The sequence below is a fragment of the Daphnia carinata genome, chromosome 9 (assembly GCF_022539665.2).
Source record: "Daphnia carinata strain CSIRO-1 chromosome 9, CSIRO_AGI_Dcar_HiC_V3, whole genome shotgun sequence".
In the NCBI taxonomy this organism is placed as follows: domain Eukaryota; kingdom Metazoa; phylum Arthropoda; class Branchiopoda; order Diplostraca; family Daphniidae; genus Daphnia; species Daphnia carinata.
Genome location: NC_081339.1, coordinates 2,944,372 through 2,969,514, shown reverse-complemented (window position 1 = coordinate 2,969,514; position 25,143 = coordinate 2,944,372). Strand labels below are relative to the sequence as shown.

Genomic DNA, 25,143 nt, shown 5'->3' with positions numbered 1-25,143 from the left:
CCCCAATGCCAACAAAATCTGGTGATATCTGCATACCAGATTCATCAGAACAAATGAATTTTCAGTACAGCAAAACGTTTCTTTTTTTTTAGGTTACTAAATATCAATCTTATCTCTAGGATGATCTCTCCTAGGAGCCTAGAGATATTATCAGCATTTTTTTAGAAGAAGAAGAAACTCGTATATAAACATACTAGCTGCCAGTTGTATACGACGTTAGCCGAGAGTAGTGTCGGGCTGCATTCACCACCTGGCGTGTTCTGGTTTGTTTTAAGATACAGCTATAGAACGAGAGGTAAAAGCAATAGTACGTCCTACATGCTGCCTTCGTGTGTCTTAGAAACACAAACACACACACGCACATGACTAGGCGAAGATTTTTTCTGGAGACTGTACAGCACGTCCTTGTGTTAACGTTAGACGGCCCGAACCGGTGGTTGGGTTACCAAAAAGCCTTCCGTTCAAATTCCTTATATTTTTTTTTCAATCACGCTCGACTTGCTGCTAAGACGCAAACCACTAGGCCAACCCCTCAGCTCGGGCTTATATGTGTTGATATGTTTTAAGGGTATACAGCCATCAGCTATACCTGTCCGTGTGTAGGTTCGCTTCTCTTCAGTCGCTTCTGATCGTCGGTGTTCATTAGTCGCAACATTCCATCCGTCCTTTCTTTTTTGCAAATTGCAATTTCGTGCGTTCAAGTTTCGTAGTGCTATTTTTTAATAGTGTTCCAAAGCAGTGATTTCTATAGCAACATGTTTCTACCTGTGATCGTGTCGTTGGTGCTCATCTCTAGTTCAATCAACGGTGAGTGTGCTGTTGTTTTTCCCTTTTTTTCGTTTGCTGGACAGAAAGGAAGCAATTACAATTTGCTTCAATTACGTCCACAGCCAATGAGTTAGGATTAAGGACTGCAACGTGCCAACAGGATTCGCTGACAAGGTGTACTGATCCTCTCAAAGTCCTGACCAACAATCGAGACCTCGGCTTTGCTGCTTCCCAACAGGAACTCAACACGCTCTGCCCGTGAGTTAATCTTAATGTTAATCTTGGGTGTTCTCTTTCTTTTATTATTCGACGATGCCATTCAAATTTCGTGATGACGAATAAAAAAAAAAACCTGTTGCGTGTCCCGAAGCTAGAAACGTGATTATGAAGAAAACAAAGCGATACGTCTGTAACTGTAATATTCTTTCACGATCGTTCGGGGCTAAAACTCCTTCGGACATTTATTCAAATCACGCTAGAAATTCGAGAATTTCAACAGATTAACCAGTTGATCCAACTAGCATCTGGTACTCGTTGTTCTGTACGTCAAAGACAATTTACGTGGAATTAGGTGCGAACGAAAATGACAGAGGCCATCAGATAACGGGACGTCTAAACAGGTGATGGGAAACAATCAGGTTGAAATGATCCTAGAGGAAACGTGCTGATGCCTTCTCTATTCATAGCCGCATAATGTGAGAGCATTGTTGCTGTTGGCATTAGCGTTTGTTTTCGTTTAAAAGACGTTCCACGTTCCAAAAGGCCGGCAGATAAATAACAGCGTGAAAACACTCAAGATAGGTTGGCTGGAACATGTGCATCGTTGAAGGACGATACCTCTTGTTTTCCTTGCAAGAAGAATACAGGTGGATTAAATCAGACGGAAGCCATTAGAAGAGTGCCCAAGTATTTCCAGTGTGCATTCACGCAGGGCGGGCTCTATATTTCTTTTGGACTCTTTGGCATTGTTCCAGAAAGATCCAATACGAAGGAAAAAAAAAAAAAAAAAAAAAAAGCACTTAAAATCGCGATTTGTGTAATCGTTTCGAATAAAAATAGAAAAAATCTAAACGCTTCACACTTCAGTTTCCAAGTGTTGCAACACGTGTGAGTGCGGGATATTTTCAGTTACTCACGCTACGTGACCGTGAACGTGCCTTTTCCTCCCCACCCGTAATTAACTCTATTCTTTAAATATAATTCAATGCAAGGAAACTCATCGACGGTTTGAGGTGCATCGATAACTTCACTTCACGCTGCTTAGATGCCCAACATCGTGAGTTCTTCCACATGCTGTACGCAGGTACCAAGCAGGTCATCGTCGATCTGTGCGAAGACGAAGATTATCAGAAAGGTATACATATCACTACATTGCTGAGAATCCCGATTTAAACAACTCGTTTGTGCTCAATGAACGCAGAATATCTGATGCACGCGCCGTGCATGAGAGACGTCCAGTCGGGTTACGAACGTTGCGCCATCGAATACCAGAGTCACGTGCGGGAGCACAGCGGCAACAATAACAACGCCAACGGCGCTAGCGCAACTCTTGGCGGCAGCAGCATCGCTGACGACCCGGTTGAGAATTCCAAAAAACTTTGCTGGTACATTTGCATATTTTTTTGTTTTTCTTTTTCATTAATTAAAGAAAACAAACTAATCTCGTTTTATATTATCGACCGTAACAACCTACTTGACGCCTGTCACGTACAGTTCGTTCCAGAATTACATGAAGTGCTCTCAGTCAGTTGTTGCCGGAAAATGTGGAGCTCAAACTGGTATTCATCACGAAATTAACATATTCATGACCCTCTTTTTAAATTTTAACAATCCCATTATTACAGCTTCATTCACGCGAGGATTTCTCGACACAATGGCCGGTCCTTTGATTCAGGTATTTTTTAAAATCATTTTCAATCCAAATTTGCATATAAAATAATGTGAAAAAAAATAGGGTTACTGTCTGAGTTACGAGCCTGGAACGGAGCAAGAGATTGAATGCGAACTACCGACGTCGAACGATGCGTCGTTGACTTCGTCATCGACCTACAATAACTACGAGCCGTCCGAACAGGCCCTGGACCGCAGTGACGGAATCGAGGAGGAACGCAACGTCGACGAGACGGAATTTGTTTCTTCGCGTCAAAATAATCAACAACAACAACAACACGCCACTGCATCGTCTTCGTCGTTGTTGTCGTCTCGAGGCGTCGTCTCCTCATGGCCCCTTCTCACTTTGCTTTTACTCACGGCCGTCTCCTTCCTCCACTATATTTAGAGCAGCCCTACGTCATCTGTTTATTATATACGCTGTATTTAAACGTATTTATATCAAAAGAGATGCGCCAGACAACAGCGACATCTCGGTGTGTATGACGATTTATTATTTAAGTAGAGCACGTTTAAAAATAAAAAATACTATGATGATGATGGATTGGTATACCATGGGGGATGGAATATTGCAACACTCTTCTTATAAACTTCCTTGATTTTGTTCTGAATATTCATGGACAATGTTTGTGTGTACGTGGTAACCTAAAATACATGAGGATATAGCACAGCGATGTGTTGCCATCTGATTTTTTTAAAAAAATAATTGATATTCATTGAAGAGGCCACACCCTTTTGCGTGGAGCTCTTCGGCAAGACATGTGTATAGTGTATAATACCATCAGCCAAAGACGTGTGTAGACCTTTTGGTCCACTTTTGGAATCGGTCCGGGTTTAATAAACACATTCAAGTATTTTTCTCCTACCCCGTTTTTACTACTCCGCCTCACCTTTTCATCTGGTTCTTTCTTCCATCTATATACTTTGGCGTCGTTTAAATAGATTCCTCTCTCCGTGTGCACCACTCGAAAGTGAGCCCGTGCCAAATCGGCCCCTCAATAACCTCCTACCGCCCAATACATCACCCGTCACTCCCCCTAAAAAGCGGCTACTGATCCTAAAGATCCTGTCCTAAGAGTCTCAGATCAACTGCAACCTCCAGCCCTTCTCGGTCTCAAATCGTTTGCCAGTCTTCATTCCGCGTGCAGAGTTTCAGTTTCGAGTAGCCCAAAAGAAGAGCCCCTCGTTTTTCCCAAATTTTTTGTTAGTGTGAAGAATTTTCACATTCAGAAGCGGTTGAATAAAAAAAGTCCGTCTAGTAAAAAGGGGAGAAAAAATGAACAACCCAGAGCACGCCCAGGCCAAATCGCTCATCATCAACTACGTCGTCATCATTCTGCTTCTATCTCTCCTCTGGCTCCTCTACGAAGGGGTAAGATTTCGATTCATTAGCACTTACACCCCAACATAAGATTTGACATTAACTGAATTTGTTTTTTTTTTTGTGCTGATGTTTTTCTTGTATTAAAACAATGGTGTGTTTAAATAATAGGCGTTTTAAGAAAAATGATTTTCTCACGCGGCGCCATTTCCTCACGTCATCAGTCATCACTTTCTTTCACACACAATTTCTATCTATCTATCTCCGCATCCAAAAACAAAAACAATAATCAAATCGTGTTTTCGTATAAAGGAAAGGATGTCCAGGTAGTACATTTTGATCAGTCAGCCAGCAATTCACGTTCGCAACTGCCATTAGCCGCTCGTATCTCAAATTCTTTCTTCTTATTTCTTCACTTTTTGGCAAAAGAATTTCTTTCGCACGGGCCAACTGTACGCAGACAAAACAAAAGAAAATCGAATGACTCGCCTGTTATCTATCTGTCGTCTACAGACACACAAAAAAACAAAAAAAACAAGAGCAACAGTAGCATGCAAATCTCTTAATTAAGAAGCATGGCTTTTCTTCTACCTGTCGCTCAACGTCGTCATTTGTTTCCTCATTTGCGAATCGCTTTTGACGATTGCCAATTTCACAAGAGAATGTTTAATGACGGAAACCCATCGATATGACATTAAAGCTACGAACATCTTTGTTAAAACAACTGAATTGAGTTGGTGTCTTTTGCCAAGAGCCCAAAACGAAAAGGGCTTCATTCACGGGGCGTTACCGGTGGGCCAACCAATTTAGCCCAGTGAACGGGGGTTTTTCTTTTTCTTGCACCATCATCATCTTTGTGTGTGTGCTTTCGGCCCCCAGAACTACTTTTAGAGCGGCTGCCACGTGCCACGAGCAAAACTTTTCAACGCGATCGTCAGTTGTTGAACAAGCCTTTTTTTTTGCTGTGCCCCAATTTGCTAGCGGCCAGTACTAGCAAATGTTTATTGTTTACTTTCAGTGCTGTGAATTTTTTTTTAGTAAAAGAAAAAACTGGCCATTCCAGAAAAGCAAACTCAAAAACAAACAGAATGTTGTTAAATAAAATTTAAAAGAAAACATAAGGTACGCGCCTGATGACTTTCTGGCGCTTATTTCGGGACCGCAACTTCTCCATTGGCTAAGTAAAAAAAAAAAAAAAAGGGTCAAACAGCTGCCACTTTGGCATGTCTTGCACACGAGGATATAATCGTTTCTTCTCTATTTCAACAAAAAAAAAATGAGTAGCCCTGTCCCTTAACCTACAACATTATTTGACTCTTCCACTTTGCATGATGGATATCTGCTGTCTTAACGTAAGCTGACGCTGCGCTTATTCTTCCTAGTTCTATTTCTCTATTCTTCGTTGGAAACAAAAATAAATTTAAAAAACAAGCTGAATTTCTAAAGATAGAAAAACTGGGCACGAAAAACGTTTATTCTTTTCTCTGCTTTCCAACCATATTTTTGTTGTTGAAAAATTGGAGCTTCAAGTGGATCGTTACGTGTCGTCCGTGCATCGTTCTTAATTCTTTTTCTATCGTTGCTGCTTTATTTTGTGGCGTGATCATTTCGAATATCTTGAAACTATTAATGCCTTCGCTCTCTTTGATGTAGATGTAAAGCAGTTGCGCGTACACCATCACGAAGAGGGTCTTGGGGCATCAGAGGGACAAGACCGTGCGTAGTTCATTTCCGTTGGCTCTTCCTCCAATAACATGGGTCAACTAGAAGGTAACAAAAAAAAACAACACGAAACGTCACGCCGTTTATACATACTTCATCGGCCGGATTCTCTCAATTTTGCCTTGATTTTTGCGTGACATCTTTTCAAAAACGGTCGGGAATGCTGTTTTTATCTTTTATTTTGGAGAATTTTTCCCTCTTTATATTTCTACTCTGAATGTCCCCTTTAACTTGATGTGTCTCTCTCGTATATTTCGATAACTGTTAGACAGTTCTTCAATGCCCGACATCATTGAGCTCCGGCAGCCATCGCACTACTTCTTTTCTCAACTGTACACGCCTCAAATAAAAAATAAAAAATAAATCCCACCTCTGTCTTCCTGCCCTCCTTATCAACGCATGATGATCCAACAGTTTTTATTGTGCGTTTTGTTTGTGTTTCTTTTCAGTTCGCAAACAAGACAGTTCGTGTGCAACCCTCTCGACTGCTTGTAAAAGAAAAAAAAATTTTCCTCCGCTTAATTTACGATGATGAGTGGCTAAAATCGAACACGTAGGGCCTGAAGACTATGTTCTTCTTTAACATCATCATTAAGAAAAAAGGGGGGAACTTTTTGGCTTGTCTCTCCCGTTTTTCTTTTTCATCTCATTTTCCCTATTTTTAGTTTATATAGACTCAGTGTTTTCGCAAACTACTGAACATTTCAGTTTCTATTTGTCCCCAGCCTGATGAACTATAAAACCTTCAACAAAGACAAGAAAAAAAAAGAACAATTCAATCATGAAAATCCTATTACTATGTATGCAACAATACACACAATGTCTCAGTCCGTTTTCTTTATTTGCGTGCTGTCTGAAAAAGACAGTGCACGTTGTGCCAAATGTCTATCATCGTTGGTCAGATTTTGTGCAAAAACATTTGTAGGTGAGGCTGTCTGGCGTGCTTTGCATGTTTTTGCATCGGACGACGTGAACATGCAAAAGGGCGTACGTGATCGACAAATATAGAACCGGACACAGAGCTCATCGTTGTGCAAAGACGTTTTGACTATTAACTGTTTACGTGGGGGGTTTCTATAACCAGCCAACAAAGCCAAATGACTTACTGAGGCTCTACACAAATGATCTTTGTGAAATGCTTCGACTTTAACGATGGCATCCAACATCAATCACGACGTAGGTCAACGTTGATTAGTCAACTTGGGTCTTTGTTCATTCTTCTCAAAATGAGTTTTGATCTTACACATGGTGAAAGATGTGCGAATAATTGTAACACCAAAGAAATATGTAAAGAAAAAATGTTTTATTTTAATCAAGACATGCATAAATCCAATGAGTCTCAAGTTACATGAAATGAACTCTTATGGGTCTGAAAGTAAAGTCAAGCTCGGTTAAGTCCACCAACATAATCGTACAGTGGGGGATCCGCGTTTTCCGAAGGGCAATAGCTAGGAAATACGATCGGTTGGTATGGTTGTGGCTGACATGTTTCAAGTCGAGAGTAAGGCGATTCATTTTCGTGATTCCGGCGGCAAGGAAGTTGTTCCTGCATTTGTCCTGGTTCTTGGTGCCACATGGGAAGAGGCGTAACAGGGATGGGGCCATTTCGACTAACAATAATTCTTCCAACGACGTTGTTCCAGTAGAATGGAAGCTCAGGGTCTTTTCCCAATTTCAGCCAAACAAAAGTAAAACGCATTATCATCCAAGCTGTTCCAGCTCCGATCAGATAACCCAGTAACACTTGACTGTAAGTCGACTGGTTTCCAGCCACCGTGAACACTCCAGTGGTTAAGGCGAATGCAGCGCATAGTGCCTGGATCATGATGTTCGCATATCGTTGCGTTCCTTTCCAGCGATAACGATGCTCGATTAAATACGCGGTAGCAAACATTGCAAAAGCTTGAAGGGTTACATATGTCGGAGGGAAAGACGACCGGGCACGCATCCACATTGCTGGCGGGGCCGTGCAAGTGACAGTAACGTAGCCCTTATAATTATTGCAAAAAGAATCCAGAAGGTCCGGTCTGCAGGCATCCACGAAATCAGGGGCCAGTACTCCGAAGACGTAACTCGATGAAAACGTGATGAAAATCACGGAAAGATACCCGATCGCCATCACGCTTACCCAGCGTATTAAGAGGATCAAAGGGGCGATTTCCAAGGGGACGCTTCCAGAGAACGTGAAGCCGCTCAATTCGGAAGACATGACCATTTCATCAGCTGTTAATTTTAGGCTTGCATGCAACCATAAAATTATACCCATTGCTAGGAGGTAATTGTTAAAAATATCGACGAACTCGAACACTGGGTAGGTGATGGAAGGATCGTTGCATCTCATGCGGACTGGCTTTGTCTGAAGAGATTTGCCATAGCTTTCGACAACGGCAATCAAAGAGGACAGAACGATGATCAAGGTGATGACTATAATCGAACTTTTGTTTTGAGACAAAAATTTTTTGACTTTTTCAATTACCATTTGGACTTTATCAAATACCATTTTGACTTTATCGCGAAAATTGGCCGAAACTTCCGATTCAGTCTGTGGCACCGTGTTTGTAAGCGATCCAGCGAAGCGCGTGTTGCATTGACAATTGTTGTCAATATTTCTCATTTTTAATATAAAAGACTTAACCGAATTACTTTTAAAGTTTCAATTTCCTTAAATTTATAATTAAATGAACCAATTTCAAAAGAAAGGATTTGTTAAAATAATAACTTGTTTTTTTGTCAATTTTAGCCTTCGTCCTGGTGCGCAACTCATATATAGTTATGCCATCATCGTTCTAACGTGGGGCTGCCCATCTAGTGTACTATAGAGCTGTTTGAGATGAATTCATGTAACGATAATGCTGAATTAAATCATTTTTGTTATAGTTATTTGAAAAATCTTCAAGAAAGTTTTCCTTTAAAAAGGTAAAAATATATCTAACATTGAAAAGTAAAACGACCCAACCGATCGGCCATCTACCCGGGTCTGATTCATGGAGGAGGAGTTTCATTATTTGGTTGTTAGAGTCTCCCTTAATACAAAGCAATAGTCAACTGCCTATCTAAATGGCGGCTCCGTAATTTTGATTTCGCACTTTTTCAAGTAAAAGCAAATTTTCAATGTTTATTTACGTTGGTGACATTGGTAATGTGTTGTGAAGCACCTTTTGTATTGCCACATTTTAAAATATAGGTTATGTAACTATTGTTAACAATATTTGGAGCTACGCCATGTTAACCCAATCCAAGTCTTAGGAACACTGACCAAAATGTTTTTCTTATCAGACTGCATTGAATTCATATGGTACTAGTACCACTATTACTCTCAGAGTCATTGCTGATTCATAATAATCCTTATCTAATCAGAAATGTGACTAATTTTGTTTCTAGGTAATTTTGTCACCTGATATTCAAGCTCGTAACTGACTCAAATTTCTGAAACTTAGCTGCCATCAAGTGTGTAATTCTTGTGGATCTTTCACTTATTAAGAGTCTAACTTAAATGGCAGAAAGTACTAGTGTGGCTCTTTTAGAGCAGGATCTCAAAAAATATCTGGGTATCACTCCAAGTGCCAATATCCCAACATCGTCACAGTCAGCACAAAACGCTCCATATCAAAGAAACCAGAAAATTATTTCTCAGCCTGAGAAGTTAGATACTTTGGCAACCAAGACAGCTAAGGTTTCTAGAGGAAGAAATAGTGAGTCAACTCCAGACAAAAGACCCCAAAAGCCTCTGGCTAACCAAAGAAAAGAAGTTTCTCACAGGGAAACTTCTTCAAGCACCAAACCTGTTGCGAAGTCTGTAAAAGGAGAAAATGCATCAGCAAAGCTAAAGGATGACTGTGCACAAGAAAAAAAGAACAATGTTGCACAAAAACATCCATCAATACAACAAATTCCGAACGAATCAACTTCCATTGCTGGTTTCATACGTGACCGTCGTTGGCACGCAGATGACCAAACGACGAAGAAAAACGCGAAAGCTTTTAGCAGGAATGGAGAAGAAATTCCAGAAAATTGGCGCCAACCACCAAAAAAAATTAGCCAAGTACCTCGGAAGGGGACGCCCAAGGGGAGTAATTCATCCGCAGAGGAGCCGAATAGCAGCAAACATGCAAGCATTTCTGAACTTGCTATGGCCAACAACGTGAGCGCTCTGTCAGAAGGAACAACAAAAAGCGGTATGAAAGGTGACCAACGACAAAAACGAGTGGTGGCCAAGGCCAAGTCCATTGAAAAACTTCGTGCTAAGAAGGAAGGTTTAAAAACAGAACGTAATGAATTAACTTCTCGTTTGATCCTAGAATATAAAGAAGTTCCCAAACACCTTTCGGAATCCAACTATCCCGCAGGAATTGTTCCATCATGTCCACCTATCGGCCCGGCTACTCAATCCAATGGTAAAAAAAATGGCGCACGACCTGTATCAAAAGATGCTGAAAACCATCGTGATGAACTTCCGCAAATGACTAATCAAGATGGAGAAGAGATAGTCCGAATAGTGGTCTTACCGACGCCACCTCAACAAACACGAAAGAAAGGAACCAAGCATGAGAAACAGGAAGCTCCAGGAAAGGCGGAAGATGATGGGTCTAGCAGCAGTTCTTCGTCGTCTAGTGAAGAGGAAAAAACACCAAGGCCTAGCGCAGTGCAGCAGCCTCTGATATTCAATATACGCAGACCTGAATTGGAGTTATTCCGCAGAAAAGGTGTTCTCCCTCTAAAGCACATCAGCCCAAAATTTCCCAGGGCCATCTTCCACTGCCGGTTGTGCAGTTTTCACATCAGCAGTATACCAGAAGTTTATCGTCATATGAAAGATGACCGGCATGTTAGGCTTCAGAACCAAGAAAGGAGCCGCCAAACAGCGTCGCTGATGCCTTTTCCAACTCCTGAAATCGCTGATGTCATTGGGCAGTTCGTCGAGAATATATACCAGTGTTCTGGTCTAACCGCAGAGGATTTGAAAATCCGTAGGACGGCCACAGAGATACTAAAAAACATGATAGAAACGGCTTTTCCAGGATTTACTATAAGGCCCTATGGTTCTGTCGTCACAGGTTTGTAATAACCGCCTACACGAAAGAATTACGTCAATACTGATATACTATTCGTTTTTAGAACTTGGACTTCGAGCTTCAGACGTTAATGTCGGTTTAATAGAAATCTCCCCTGATTCGAAGAAGGACGGGTTAATCATCATTCAAGTTCTGTCCTGGCTGCGAGGCCCCGCATCCAACTCGTTCCGCCACATCGGCGATGATTTGAATTGTCGTACGCCTGTCATCCACTTTCAGTACGAGCAAATGGGCATCACGTTCGCAATGGTTGTTGAAAGCGAAAATGCCTATAAAACAACCCTTCTTTTGCAGCAATATCGGATCATAGATCCACGTTTTGCTGTGCTAACCGTAGCGTTTCGCACCTTCGCTCGTATTTGCTCTCTCGACCAACCGGAATTGGGCTCCTTACCTCCGCATGCTTTTACCCTCATGGTCTTGTACTATTTACAACAAGACCGTGTTTTACCTGTTTTACACCAATTGAAAAAAGGCGACAGCGAAGACGACTACATGAGTAAGTCAAATGTTTTCATAATTTAACTAGTTAAAAAACCAACAGACTATAATATTTTTCTTTTTTTAGGTGCTGCTGAATTTCTTAAAATGAAGGAAAGAGGAGAGTGGGAGTCTAAGGATTTGTCTCTAGCCCATCTGTGGTTGGGCCTTTTGAAATTTTATGCTTACACGTTTTCGCACAATGAGCATGCCGTTTGCGTTCGCTCGTTGGAGCCATTGTTGCGCTCAACCAAGAATTGGGGAAATCGCCGAATCGCCATCGAAGATCCATTTCACGGCAATGTCAATATGGGCTCCTTTATGTCCACCAGCCAGGCTTTCGATTTCTTCTTGGATTGTATGCGCAACCTATTTCACTACTTTTGGATACCGCACACTGCCAACGGACCGCTCTTCGTCCATCTCCTTTTGCCCGGTGAAGTCAATATCGATGATCCGCTGCAGTGTACTCGGGCAGAAGCTGTGAGAAGAATGACGGCACTGAAAAAGGAAGACGTCAAATGGGATTTCCAGCCAGAAAAAATCTTGCTTTCGAAACGTCTGCCAGTTATCTGCACTATTTGCAGTGCTGATGGGCACACGAAACAAAAGTGTACCGAGCTGGAAGTGCCCGATGTTGGATTCATACCGCCACCGGATTTCAATTACTTTGCTCTCCTAGACAACGTCTGCTGGAACATCTTTCGCAACTTTGCTCAACGAGAGGTGGATACCACCAACAGGTACTTCTAACTTTCGAAAAACAAATTACCTAAAGGAGTTCACAACTTGAGCACATATTTTTAAAAATAGGAAAACTATCCAAAAGGAGCTCGAAACGCATATTCGAGGCGATTATCCGGATGCTGTTCTGTCAATGTTTGGATCCTCATGCAATGGTTTTGGATTCGCGGATAGTGACGTGGACTTATGTCTGACTTTCGAGTCCAACAAAGACGGCAAAGTAATCAACCAAATGAAATCATTTATTCAATATTTCAACGAACGTTGTCATCTCTTGCAGGGCATAGATTTCGTGGCGGTCGTCAAAAAGTTGGCCAAAAGTTTAAGACGCAACCGTTTCTTTTGCGACATTGTTCCCATATCATCGGCGAAGGTTCCCATCGTGAAATTACGTCACAGACCAACAGGCTTGGAGTCGGACATTTCTCTATATAATCAACTTGGGAAGCGGAATTCACAACTTCTCGCAACATATTGCGCAATTGACACGCGCGTTCGGGTATGAGGCTTCGTTAGACGATAGAATTGCATCAGCTCAATATTTAAACGTAAAACCGTTACTTTTAGATCCTGGGTTACATGGCGAAATTATTGGCCAAACAGTGCGAAATTGGTGATGCATCTCGCGGCTCGCTGTCTTCTTATGCGTACACTTTAATGGTGATTCATTACTTACAACAAGTTACACCGCCTGTTATCCCCGTTCTCCAAGAGGTAATTTCATATTTTCAATGTCAAAATGATCGGTTAAAATAACGTAACAATCTTTCTGTAGATCAAGTTCGAGGGCTCTGATAGGGAAAAGTACATGGTCGAAGGATGGGACACGTGGTTTTTTGAAAATACCGAAGATTTGGTATGTCGGTTGAATAGAGTGAGTAGATGGTTTTGTGATTGAATATTGAAACTTCACAGGGAAGAGTATGGCCGCATCATGGTGCCAACCGCGAACCACCCTCAACGTTGTGGCTTGGATTTTTACTTTATTATGCCAAATTATTCGATTATCGATTGCAAGTTGTCTCCATCCGACAGCTAAAACCCCTTTTCAGGCTCGAAAAGATGTGGACTGATCGTCCAATCGCAATCGAAGACCCCTTTGACTTGAGTCACAATCTGGGATCGGGAGTATCGCTTCGCAGTAAGTTTATTTTTACGCATCATAAATGTGAAATAGTAGCCATCAGTCAAGGATATTTTCGCTTAACTTGAATCTTATCTCCTAAAGTGGGTGCTTACATCCGTCGGGTATTCGTGACCGCTCGGAGGTTCTTTCAGACTCCCGTCAGAGCATTGCCCCCACATTTTTCGTCCTTGGAGGTTTGAAATTCAGCAACGCGAAATTCCGGCTCGTGAATAATAATTGATCTCTCCCTTTTTATAGGAATATCTGTTCAACCCCAAAGTGCTGATTTCCACAGGACCACCACCTAACGATCGTGGATGTTTAATTTGTGGCAAAGTTGGACACAAGGCCAAGGAATGTGAAAACAGGGGAAAGAGGAACAGGGGTCAAGATCAGAACCCTCCCCAGCCAAGAGATAATCCGCAGAATACGGCACAGGAAGTACATAACAGAAATATGCCTCAGCAAACAATGAATCGTGACAGAGGTCCTCAGCAGATGAACAGATACAGACCTCAAGGATTCCATCAGATGAACCGTGATAGGGGAGGCGGGCCACTACAATATCAGCAGGTCAATAGGCATAGACCTGTGAGACCAAACCATCGACCTGGGATGCCCCAAAACAGCGGGGAACAAATCTTTCCGGCTAGACGACCAACTGCAGATCCCAATCAGCCATAATTAGGCTTATTAAGACGTGTTTTCAATGAAAAGAAACTAAGATTTTAGACACACAGATAAATTTCTATGGAAATTCTGTAATTTGGTATCTTCTCTTTGACAACTGAAAAGGAGAAACTCTTTTTACTTTTCTTTTTTTACATTATGGTTTAAAATTTGTTTTGACAGCTGTCACTTAACACACCGAGCGTTTGCTACCCGTTTTCGAAATTGTTGATGAATATGATTCTTTTCAATTGTAAATACTTTTTTAATACAATGGGGTATGACCGACCTGCCCATATCATGGCAGGGTCTGTAATTAAAATTTGTTTTCTTATCAGGTCACCTTGGAGACTTTTGTGATGTGCTGTGTGTGTATTTCGACATTCTGGTCACATGCTCGAAAAGCAAAGTGCAAATGAAACTTCCCCACAAAAATATCTGGATTAACAAGTTTTTCTCGTGTAGCTGTGTGTGCTACAGCGTACCATTTTCGAGCTGAAAAGGGAAATCAAATGAATGGTTTTGCAACGTTGTAGAATACGAGATAAACAATCAAAACATATCAGATGTCACATTTTATTTGGACTTTTTTGTATGTTTTTGCTGGTTTCTCTTTATTATTTTTTTTAGGAAAATTCGTTTTGGTGTGTAAACAAACGTGGGCAGTCAACGTGCACAGAAAGTCAAAGACGTTGCACATGATATCGTTAATAGTCCATAAACAAATGAGTCGAATGATTTATGTGAAATGAAGACGGATGATTATTGCCAAGAAAAAGATTTATCCACTGATCAATTAGTCGCCTACTCGTCGAATAATGAGGTATGATTACATGGCAAATGTAGGTCTGCCACATCAACAGCCATTTTCTCTTCGCTCGATTGAAACCTTGTTGAATAACAACAATAAAAACCTTTCAATGGGAGAAAGTCTATAATAATGGCGACACGCCATGTGCCAGACAGCCAAAAAAATAAAGCCGTACCATGGGAATAATAAAAAATAAAACGAAAAATCTCCCCTTTTTTCTAGGTTTTTTTTTTTTTTTCAAAACAATTTTCCATTTCCTTCTCCCCAAACAAACCACACGCCTGAAGGTACCATTATCCGCAAGCAGATGACCCCATTCGCTGACCAGCTGAGCAGTCGACTGGCGAGAATCGAAAAATATTCTCAGTCGAGAATCGCACCCGTACCGCCCGAGTTGTTTTGTCTGTGTGTTCTCAGCCAGCCATTGAGTTCTAGCAAGCCAGTGTTGTTTGTTGACTGTCGTGTGTTGTATCACCCCACCTCGGTGCCGTGTGTTGTTGGTGGTAGAAACCGTTCCTTTGGCTCTTTTGAAATTTCTAGATAGCCATTGAGTTTGAGCATATTCGCACTCGATTTAGAGACATTGTCAAAACAACTGCTACATTATGGATTCACTTCGAGAACAAGTGATGATCAACCAGTTCGTCCTCGCTGCCGGATGCGCCCGGGAACAGGCCAGACAACTGTTACAAGCAGCACACTGGCAATTCGAGGTAAACAAGGCAAACGATTGCATTTTTTTTACAGCTGCTAACAGACAGCTACATAGAAAAAGAGAGAAACGACCCCCACGCGTCCAGCCTTTTCTTTTTGGCCTCGATCTTTTCTCGTTGAATTCACTTTTGGCAATTTTTTTTTTTTTTTGCTTTCCGTTGTGCGTTTGGGCGGGTTTGTTTTGCCACCATCTCGTGGCCGCCCCAAAATGGTAGCGACTCGTCGTCAAGTTCGTTGAACACGATTTCACCACAGGAAGTGTAAAGTCGCCTCCACGTGTTTTATAAACGAAAAAGAGTTTTGTTACCAGAGAAAACAATTTCGAAAATAGCCATTGGAAACCACGAGATACGAAAGAAAAAAAAAACATGGAGTCGCTTAATAAAAACCGGTGGACCACGAGGCCAATTTCTTCCAACGCCCAACTCTTTTCGTTTAGTTCTTTTAGTATTCAAAATTAGCATCATATTTTGTCTTCGTCAAACCGTTCTCTTCAGCAAAAACCGGTGCACCCAAGTTGTTGTTTTTGTTTTGTTTTTCTCTTACCTTGGCCGCCAGAATAATTTCATTTCTGTGTTTTTGTGTGTGGTTCTTATTCCACCTTCCCCCTTCTGCGTATGGATGTATGCCAGAAGGAGAATAGGGGGAGACGGGTGGTGGGACTGTCTGGCTTTTTCTGCATGGTTGGCGCTTCACAACATTACGCAACGTAGATAGCTTCTCTTTTTTTTTTTAAGGGGGCCATGGAGAGTGGAACGGCTTTGTTTTGAATGGCGATTTGCCATTGGCGGGACAAGAGAAACAAGGGCAGGGGGAACGATGAGGAAATCAGCCATCTTTACTCTCTGTGTAAAAATATGAGCTTTTACAAATGGTCTCGTGATCTCAGCACCATTTTTTACGATGCAGTTTAAACGTTACGCTTTGGAAATCACGTTGTCTTTAGCGAGGCAATGAAACGGTCACGTTGACTAGACGAACGCTGTTGGATGAAATTCGAATGTTTTGACGGCAGTGTTTTCGACCATGTTGTATTACATAGTATCTCTTTCTACGCACAGCTGTGTTTTGTTTTTGTCCTTGAGCGGGTTGGTTTCTTTTGACCTTCGACGATTGAGTATAGTGGTAATGGCCGCAGCCAAGTCCGCAACAGACAAAAACCGAGGCCCCCCTTCTTTTATTTTTGATTGTCTTTTTGTATAGTTGGCCTCTCCCATAGGCAAACTCCGTTTTTTTTTTTCCCCTCTTGTATTTTTTCTTGCAAAGAAAAAAATACAGGAGTGGAGGAAAAATTGAAAAGAATTTGAATTGCACGACGAGCGCCAAAAATAATTCGAAACGAATGGCAAAAAAGAAAAGTTCGTGCAGCGGATTGGAAACTCAATCCGCGTAGTACGTGTTTACCTATATATGCCGCAAGGGGGGTCCGATCACGTGATGTTTTGATTACCCAATACGTTCAACTGTCTCGCCCGTTTTTGGGCATCGACGCAAGTTCGCCTTTTGCGCGGATCCATACTAATACAAATTGGATCATAGTTTGTTATTGCAGTAGAAGAAGTTCTATGTCTTTTTTTTTGTCCATGCGTCACACTACGGTAACTCATCGCTAACTGGATTTTTCTTAAACTTTTACATGTTCCCCTTTTTCGTCCTTCAAAAAAACGACGGATAAACAGACGGCCTTAAGTATTTTCTTCCAAGAAGTCAGCGTGGCCAATTGCGGAGGAGCCGGCCATGCCCACCTCCATTACAATCAGGTGCGTCTCTCTCTTTGTATTCAACAGCATTTCTCTTTTCTTCATCATTTTTGAACCCGTGTATTTAACAAGCCCTCGAGCTGTTGTTGTTTTCCAAACCGGTTCGATGGAAATCTAGCGGCGACATGATGGCCATACTTGATTAACGTTCTTGTTGAAACATTTGCTAAAATTATAATTTTGAAATTCTGTTTCTTTTTTTTGCAGTTGTGTACGCCAGCCAACACGCCAGCGACACCTCCCAATTTTCCTGACGCCCTGGCCGCCTTTGCCAAACTTTCAGCTTCAGATAAATACGGGACTTCGCCAGGTATGTGGTTGCAAAAAAAAAAAAAAAAAAAGAAATGTACATTTTCCAGCATCTTCTTGTAGTGCTTTTGTGGTCCCCCCTTTTTTTTTTGTATTTTCACGCCGAGCATAGTTTTAAAAAAAGAAACACAACGCGTGAGAGAGAGGGTTGTGTTGGGAACTTATTTTGGTCGATCACGTGCTCCCTCGATTCTCTCTATTCTTGGTCACGCCGGTTTCAACTCGTTTGTTCTGCCGGAAATGTTGTTTTTGTTGTTGTTTTTTTTTTTTTTTTTTTAACATAGACACGCACAAAAAGAAAACCTGCTGCTACAACTTGTGTATTCTTTTTATTTTCAGGTATCTATTCTACATCGCCCAATCCGACGGCGGCCTACCTCACCTCACAGCACATGCACGGCTACGGTGCCCAGCAACCTCTGCAGCCACAGCAACATCAACAGCAAGCCGGACATCGGTCAACTTAGATGACGTCCTTTCATCATCTTAAGTTTTGTTGTTTGTTTTTTTTTTTCCGTTTATTTCGTATGTGTGTTTTTTTTTTGGCATACCGACGAACCACCCACATTAAAACACCTCATTTTGAAAACGATTGGTTCGTAGAGAAAAAAAGAACGCTAGGTTTGATTTTGTTGAGAAAGTTAAATTTACCTCCATTATTCCCCCCCCCCCCCCCTGCTACCCTCCCAGTTTCTTCGGGCAGATTTGGCAGAAATGCAAGGAAAAGACGGACATCTGAGGCCAAACGAATCGCGATGGGACAAGGAAGAAGATAAATCCTCTTCGATCTCATTCCCCTCCTTTTTCTCTCTTTCTTGTACGCGCTGGATAAAAACAAAACAAAAAAACAATTAATTATTATTATCAGCCTCACATCAATATCATGTTGTTGCTGTCGTTGTTGTAGCACTTTGCTGTCAACTTCACAATCCTCACCCATACACACACACACATACACACCTAGTTCCCCTTTACCAATGTCTTGCGCGCTGGATCGTGTCCTTTTTTTTAGTATCGTCCATGAATGTAAAATATTCAAGATTTTCCTCCGCGCCCCTCCCCCCTTTTTTTCGAATAGCCATCCAGCAAAAATTCGGATCCGTTTCCTTTTTTTTTTTCAATTTGCTTAATGTCCTAATTTAAAGAAAACAAGAAAACTGCGGGAGTGTGAAGGACGATGTCGTAGAGGGTAAAAGAAAAAATATTCGAAGACTTACCTGGTAGTCTTGCAAATTTCGTTATAGTTAATTATTATAAATTCGTGTGACAAACAATGATTGTAGGAATGTTTTCCCCTTGATTTTTTTTTTGCAGAGGAGAAAAAAATGCATGGCGTCAATTTTCTTTGATTTTCTTTTCTTCATTCTGAATTCGGAAAGGCCAATGGCTGTTCGGTATTCTCATTCAAATGAATACGATTTAAAAAAAAAAAAAATTACAACTACAATATCCTACTCCTCATTTCTCACTTAAATGTGTGTGTGTGTGTGTGTGTGCTGTTTGTGTGTGTGTCTGCATCATCAAAATAATCCTTCACTCAGTGTATCCACTTTTTTCCTTTATTTACGTGTTGCTCCTCCCAATGGATGTACATGGCTGTTTACATTTCATTCATAACTTTGATAATCTAGTACAGACGGACCATTGGCAAAGAGAGAAAAAAAAGGGCCAGTTGGAAGAGATGACGTCATTTGAAATTGGCTTCTAGCAAAAAACAAAAATCACTTGGGCTACATTAGCTTCCATTGAATGAAGAAAAGGCAAAAAAAAAGAAGTTATTATTACAAAAAATTTGCAATTCTTGGTATTTTTACACGACGAAGATGAAACTGAGCGTGTGAGTGTGTGCTGTAAATGTTGGGTGTCAATGTGTGTCTTAATGTGTACATTTTTTTGCCAGTGATGTAAGTTTGTTTTCTTTATCTTCCTCTCCCGTCATCCTTAATTCTCTGAAGACAATTACAAATGCACGTCGCCAAAAAAACAAACAAACAGAAAAACAAATTTCGGTCGTTTATTTGAGAATCCATTGAACTTGTTATGACACGTCATTCTCGTGAAAGTGATGACGGAACATGTTTTTGTTCAGGTTTGCAAAGACGTAACAAACGATCTTAACTAAAGTCTCGTTGTCAAAAGCTTTCTTGTTATTATCTTATTCGATCGAACGACGAAGGAAGAGAAACTGTTTTTTTTTTTTCACCGAAGTTGTGAATTATGACGCGTGCGCACTGTTCGGCAATCGATGGCGCAATTTTATTTCTTGCGTCTCTTTCCTTTTTCTTTTTTTTTTTGTGAGGGATTACGAAGTGAGCGTAGCGTTCAGTGCTATCTTTGTTTCGGTTTATCTTGGCAAAGAAAACAAATATTTGTCGCAGTTTCAAAATGAATTTTGGATTCGATTTTAGGTGTGGGAAAAAGCTAGGCTTCTTACGCCATCTAGTGGTGGGATTTTCAACTAGGAACAGCTAAATGTTAGGCGCCACATGGCAACAGTCGACGAGGAGAGCTTTCTCGAAATTCAAATGAAATGAATTCAAACAGTGTGACTTTTTACGCATTCGTGCTCAGCGAAATCGTCGGAATGTTCGGCCTTTGTTCGTCCCTGAAGTTCACAAAAGGTAAGAGAATTATGTATATGTGTGGGATTGACGTCAGATTTCGAATCCTACTGTGTGGCTGGCCTACGCCATGTCTTTTCTAGAACCAGGTGTTGGGTCACGTAATACGTTTTGGGTCCCGGCACACCAGCCTTTCGATTCCGCAATAATGACTTGGCATTTTGTCGTACTTTCCATTTCGCCAGTGCAGTGCTGCACCATGACTTGAAACTTCTTCAAACAGCTTCTGACAGTTTGGTGTGACAACATGTTTCGCAAACAAAACTTTGCCTCAAACATTGAAATTAACAAGTCAAGTTTTTTCTCTCTCTCTCACTGCTCAAATAAAAAAGGGCATGCTAAACATGGTGTCACCCTTTTTGTTTGACAAAATTTGCCAAAATATAGTTGCAAATGTTGCAACACCTTGAATGGCCATTTGTTGTGCTGTCTGTCTCATGCATGCATGCATGCAGACATAATTAGAGAGGGAAATCAGCCAATGCATATTGTTTTGTATGGAATTCTTTCGCTTTCCTTGGTCGAATGGTTGGCGCGTGACAACTTGATTGCTAATGCGTCCCCTATTTCCACGAGAAATCGGAATGCAACAATAGGGATTTTTGTCTCTCTGTGGGTGTGAAACGCGAACGTGTGCATGAAAAATTTCTCATGCATCGCCGAGCCCAAATAATCATGGTGAACAATTTTTCCGGCTGCTGCGGCTTACAGAAGCTGTTTTGTAGGCAATAGATTTCTATTTCGTTCAAAAAAACTCTCACTGGACCAGAACGTCAAGAAAACCACCGTCTATCTTAGCACCCAGAGAAAATGTATTGTGTTTTGTTAGGCCAATTCGTCCGATTCATCACGCTCTCAGTAGTTGATGAATGTGCACGGCAGCCCACAGCTTTTTTTTTTCAATTTGCGCTTCAACACCTTCTTGAAAAAAAAAAAAAAAAGAATTTTTATCAGCGAGAATCTCTTTGTCACAATCAAATAAGCCACACTGTTGCATCCCCACAACTCTCTCTCTCTCTCTTAAAAACCCCCCAGTGTTTGCTTTAGCTTTTGGTTGGGTATATAAGCCGCAATGGGTAGATTGCCAAACATGGATAGACGCGTAGAAAACGGCCATTACCCAAACAAACAATTCCATCTCAATGGTGATCTCTTTTGCTTACGATTCTTGCGCATCAGGGTCACGTGTAAGAAAAAAAAAAAAAACCGCAAATGAAAGGGAAATTTCATATCGCTAGGTGGCACAGTGTCAATTAGCTGTGCAATTCAGTTGACATGTTTTCACGCGGATCCATCACGAAAAATATGCGCGTTTCTTTTTCAAATTATACTTTGGAACGGACTAAAAGTTAGCGGTATTCTTACTACTACGAGCCAGGATCTCCTACGTATGGGAGCCTATATGTATGCATAATATGATGATTGCGTCTTCAGGGGGGGAAATTCCAATGGCGACTGATGGCGACCTTCAGATTCGGACAAACGACTTTTCCCTTTTCGACGATTTCTTTCAGATTAGAGATGGACATGTTTTCTTATTTCCATTTTTTTTTTTTTTTGCGTGGGCTTGTCCTGGAACTATACATCCAACAAAGAAATTCCCTCTCCCTTGTCCTTAGAGTTCCGAAAATTCCTTTTTTTTTTTTATTATTATTATTTACAAATTTTTCGTTCTCCCTCTGTCAATGTCTTTCGTCTACTTTTTTTTTTTTTTCTTTGAGTGCTTCTACACATCCTCCGGGATGATTATGTATGTTCAGTTCCACTATCTCAACAGCGTTCCACCGTTCAAAAAATGTCCCTAAACGAAGCCCCTTTCACGACGACCTTGTATGTTGTTTTTGTGTGTTGTGTTTGGTTGTCAGTAACAATCAACAATGTCTACGAAGCTCCTGAGAGAGAGAGAGGGGGAGTCATAAAGAAACGTTGCCAAGCTACAACAGAAAGTGTTCGCCATGTTGATGTGACGATACGGTAGATGCGTGCGTTCAAATCGCCCAGCCAACATTTTTTTTTTTTTTTACAGTTTCGGTTCGAATAAAAAATCAATAAGAAAATTTGTTTGGCTTTGTGTGTAGGCGTTAACCTAAAAGACACAAGTTTCGCTTTTTTTTTTCTTGGCATTATCGTCTTTTTTTTTTTTTTTTTTTTTTTTTGAGATGTTGTATCATTATTATTGTTATTATTTATTCCTTACCCGTTGGGTTGCGTTATTGGTCTTCGATTGGCAAGAGATTGCGTGACGTGTCACGCACGGCTAGCCTCTTGCGCAAACATTCCTCCGCCAACAGTCGTTAGAGAGATACACAAGTCTTGTGGCGCTATCGTGTCAAGCCGAGCGGCCAATCATATTGCGTCAGTTTTTCGGGGGATAAACGAGACGTGACTCACGTCGGAGGGGGGGGGGGAAAGAACGACTGCCACTAACTTCTTGATTCCCTTATAATCAAGTCGATACGTTATCGTAGAGGTAGGATAAGTGAAAGTAAAACCTTCCATTTAGTGATACCTAATTGAATAACTCACCTTGACATTTTTCTTTGTTAAAAAAAGAGAGAAACATTTCTTTAGAAAAAAAAAAAAAAAAGGGATTTAGCTTTTCGGATGAGTTAAGATCTGGATCCTGTTGGCTATAAAAAGAAATGTATTTATTTATTTTTAAAAATAAATAAATTTGTGGGGCTTGTCGGTGGACGTGTGCCCTCGAAAAAGCGGGTCTCTATTTTGACATTTAACGCGCTAGTAATCACGCTACCAATTTCTTTTCAAACTTAATTGGATGATGATTACACACACGAAAGGGCCAGTGAAAGTAACATCGTTTTCTTCTTCACACGGTCGTTTCGCAATCGAATCTTCGCAGACATTATTTTTTTTTTTTTTTTCTGAAAAACTTCATTGTTTGAAGAGACATTCACGATATGATCCGCTGTGTATATTGTCTGTCTAGAGGGGACATTGAAGACATTTTTTTTTATTCATCACGAACTGGACAAACGACTTCCGGTCGTCAACTATGACACAATATAACAAAGAGACACAATAGCGTACATATTCCAAACTTTCTAACCTTTTTAACTTTTTATTATTATTTAAAAGTAATAATAATAATGTAATATACAGTGTACTTATGTACGGTGTATTTGACTATGGACGCATACTGTGCCTCACACACACACACACACTTGAAGACCGTTGATTTATTATGGACTATTTCACTTTCGCGTTTTGTTACTCGCAAGGTTGTTGTTTGTTGTTGTTGAGGTTCTTGGCATCGGTTACGTCAAAACACTGTAAGTAATCGACCGTGGAGATGCTGTGCATTTTTATTCTTTTTGAGAGGAATGCGCTCCCTCCCGTCCAATCATCTCCACTGTTCCACGAAAGGAACGAGAGAAATCTAAATTTATGATTTCATTCGGTGGCCCTTTTTTTTTTTTTCTTTTTTCCTCCCGAGAAAATTATGATGAGGAAAAAAAAAAAAAAAAAAAGAGTGAGAGGTGAAGCTATTAATGCTTACGTAGCGGTTGTTGTAATATAAGAAAAAAAAACCCAATGTATACACTGGTCAGAAAATGTAAAAGGGCGTCGGGCAGCCGAGACGGCGGCGATTCCATCAGTGGCGTCTCTCATCGTCGCCCTTGGAGTTTTTGTTGTTGTTTTTTTTTTTTTTTTTTTTTTTGGCTGCTGGATATGTAGCTATTTCTTTCGTATATTATTTAATTCGTTTTAAATTTAAAAAAAAAAATAAGGGTTGAAAAGAAGTTTGTCTTTGTTTTTGCGCTTGTCATTTGTCTAACAGAGAAAGAGAGTCCTCGTCAAAAGACAATGTGATAATTAAATACTATAAAAACAAAATTATTTGTTTATGTACTCTTTTTTTTTTTTGGATTGACTCTCTGTCTCTCAACGAAATGAGGAACAACAACAACAAAAAAAAAAATAGGAAAGGACGAATTTTTTTTTTTTGTTTTTCCAAAGAGAAAGAAATTTTTTTTTTTTTGGGAGGGGGGGGGGATTGGCCTCGTTTCTCCAACAGTGTGCACACACACACACACACACACACACTAGCGGCGGAGTTCACATGGGCAGCTTTCACGCCCGTGATTGTTTTGGTACGACCATAGCTCTACATCTATCCCCCCCCCTTCCTTCTTCGTGTTGCCCCCCTTTTTTCGTTCGTCACGACGTCATCAACAAGGCCGACACAAAAGACGATGATGCGCTTTTCAAGCGCGAAAAAAAAAAAATGTGTAACGCGATGAAAGAATCGTGACGAACGCGTTCATCGTGAAAAACCTGGGCCTATTACTTTGGGGTGAAAATTTGGGCTTTCCGGAAGAAAAACGTTCGGCTGGGAAAGGATGAGGTGGTGGGGAGTTCTCTAATATAACTTTCCTTCCTTTGCGTATGTTGTTTTCTTTTTTAACGTAAAAAAAAAAAAGAAAGAGAGAGAAAAAAAATGGACGTGTCATTAACAAACAAGGGCGACTCCTACCGAAGACAAATCGTACGCGATCCGCTTTCCGCTGTTGAGTTCACAAACGTTTTTTTTTTTTTTTTTCAAATGGAAAGAGAAAACTTTGGAACATCGAAATGTGTTAGAATGAAGACCTTTTTTTTTTTTTAAATTGATTTTCATTTGTAATTAAGAAAGCGAGCGGTGCTCTTTCGTTTTTCTTGTTTTCGTGTTATTTCTTGCGGATAACGCGGAAGGGATTCTTTGAAAATTGCGTTTCGTTTTATTGAATTTTTTTTTTTTTTTTTTGGAGGGGGTTGTGGTTCTTTGTTGTGGCTATTTTTCTCTTTGAAAATGAAAAAAAAAAAATTTGAAGTTGTTTTTTTTTTTTTTTTGGCAAACAGTAGAAAAGAACTTGGAAGGGCGGACTTATTGGGTACCGCTGAAAGGCAAAGAGAAAGGCGCAATGTTTTTCTTTAATCACAAAACTACAACCGAAATCATTCACGATATTTCTCCTACCCTCCTCTTGTTCCGAAATGCACCCTTTCGATGTAGGCCTAAAAATAAATGGTCAAACAGCGAACTGTGTGAGAAACGGTTGTCGTGTCCTGTCGGCTGCCCTGTGAATTTCAACAAATTAAAAGACTTAAAAACATCGGTTCAAAGTAAACGTT

The 25,143-nt window shown here is 40.7% G+C and overlaps 3 protein-coding genes and 1 long non-coding RNA gene across 5 annotated transcripts; all 4 read left to right on the top strand.

Annotated features, from left to right (window-relative positions):
• The first annotated feature begins 724 nt into the window (after window positions 1-724).
• Window positions 725-3,329, top strand: LOC130689053 (uncharacterized). Of its 2 annotated transcripts, none has more exons than XM_057512075.2 (7): window positions 725-818; window positions 899-1,026; window positions 1,980-2,122; window positions 2,189-2,372; window positions 2,482-2,546; window positions 2,613-2,662; window positions 2,723-3,329. In XM_057512075.2, exons 1-7 carry the CDS (start codon window positions 756-758, stop codon window positions 3,044-3,046), a joined length of 957 nt encoding a protein of 318 aa, XP_057368058.1. In that variant the 5' UTR covers window positions 725-755; the 3' UTR covers window positions 3,047-3,329. The 2 variants fall into 2 exon arrangements, with proteins under 2 accessions (XP_057368058.1, XP_057368059.1); XM_057512076.2 differs by having other exon boundaries at window positions 741-807; window positions 891-1,026.
• An 82-nt stretch (window positions 3,330-3,411) lies between these two features.
• LOC130689076 (uncharacterized) lies at window positions 3,412-6,531 on the top strand. The gene is made up of 2 exons (XR_009000628.1): window positions 3,412-4,030; window positions 5,633-6,531. It is a non-coding gene; the product is annotated as an uncharacterized LOC130689076 (long non-coding RNA).
• Window positions 6,532-8,736: 2,205 nt separating this feature from the next.
• LOC130689028 (terminal uridylyltransferase 4-like) lies at window positions 8,737-14,104 on the top strand. Its single transcript, XM_057512043.2, has 12 exons — window positions 8,737-8,795; window positions 8,886-8,996; window positions 9,083-10,755; window positions 10,817-11,272; window positions 11,342-11,996; window positions 12,067-12,217; window positions 12,278-12,496; window positions 12,565-12,711; window positions 12,773-12,853; window positions 12,913-13,138; window positions 13,226-13,317; window positions 13,382-14,104. Exons 3-12 carry the CDS (start codon window positions 9,195-9,197, stop codon window positions 13,805-13,807), a joined length of 4,014 nt encoding a protein of 1,337 aa, XP_057368026.1. The 5' UTR covers window positions 8,737-8,795; window positions 8,886-8,996; window positions 9,083-9,194; the 3' UTR covers window positions 13,808-14,104.
• An 869-nt stretch (window positions 14,105-14,973) lies between these two features.
• Window positions 14,974-19,378, top strand: LOC130689064 (UBA-like domain-containing protein 1). Its single transcript, XM_057512087.2, has 4 exons — window positions 14,974-15,316; window positions 16,997-17,077; window positions 17,285-17,387; window positions 17,726-19,378. Exons 1-4 carry the CDS (start codon window positions 15,209-15,211, stop codon window positions 17,851-17,853), a joined length of 420 nt encoding a protein of 139 aa, XP_057368070.1. The 5' UTR covers window positions 14,974-15,208; the 3' UTR covers window positions 17,854-19,378.
• The last annotated feature ends 5,765 nt before the right edge of the window (window positions 19,379-25,143 follow it).

Excerpts from the sequence above, each read along its gene's own strand:
- LOC130689028 (XM_057512043.2), top strand. The coding sequence starts at position 9,195 with ATGGCAGAAAGTACTAGTGTGGCTCTTTTAGAGCAGGATCTCAAAAAA. Across the intron at positions 12,712-12,772 it reads TTATCCCCGTTCTCCAAGAG|ATCAAGTTCGAGGGCTCTGA; the intron begins GTAATTTCATAT and ends ATCTTTCTGTAG. Across the intron at positions 13,139-13,225 it reads ATCGGGAGTATCGCTTCGCA|TGGGTGCTTACATCCGTCGG; the intron begins GTAAGTTTATTT and ends TATCTCCTAAAG.
- LOC130689064 (XM_057512087.2), top strand. The coding sequence starts at position 15,209 with ATGGATTCACTTCGAGAACAAGTGATGATCAACCAGTTCGTCCTCGCT. Across the intron at positions 17,078-17,284 it reads CCCACCTCCATTACAATCAG|TTGTGTACGCCAGCCAACAC; the intron begins GTGCGTCTCTCT and ends TTTTTTTTGCAG. Across the intron at positions 17,388-17,725 it reads TAAATACGGGACTTCGCCAG|GTATCTATTCTACATCGCCC; the intron begins GTATGTGGTTGC and ends TTTTATTTTCAG.
- LOC130689053 (XM_057512075.2), top strand. The coding sequence starts at position 756 with ATGTTTCTACCTGTGATCGTGTCGTTGGTGCTCATCTCTAGTTCAATC. Across the intron at positions 819-898 it reads CAATCAACGGTGAGTGTGCT|TTAGGATTAAGGACTGCAAC; the intron begins GTTGTTTTTCCC and ends ACAGCCAATGAG. Across the intron at positions 2,547-2,612 it reads AAAATGTGGAGCTCAAACTG|CTTCATTCACGCGAGGATTT; the intron begins GTATTCATCACG and ends CCATTATTACAG.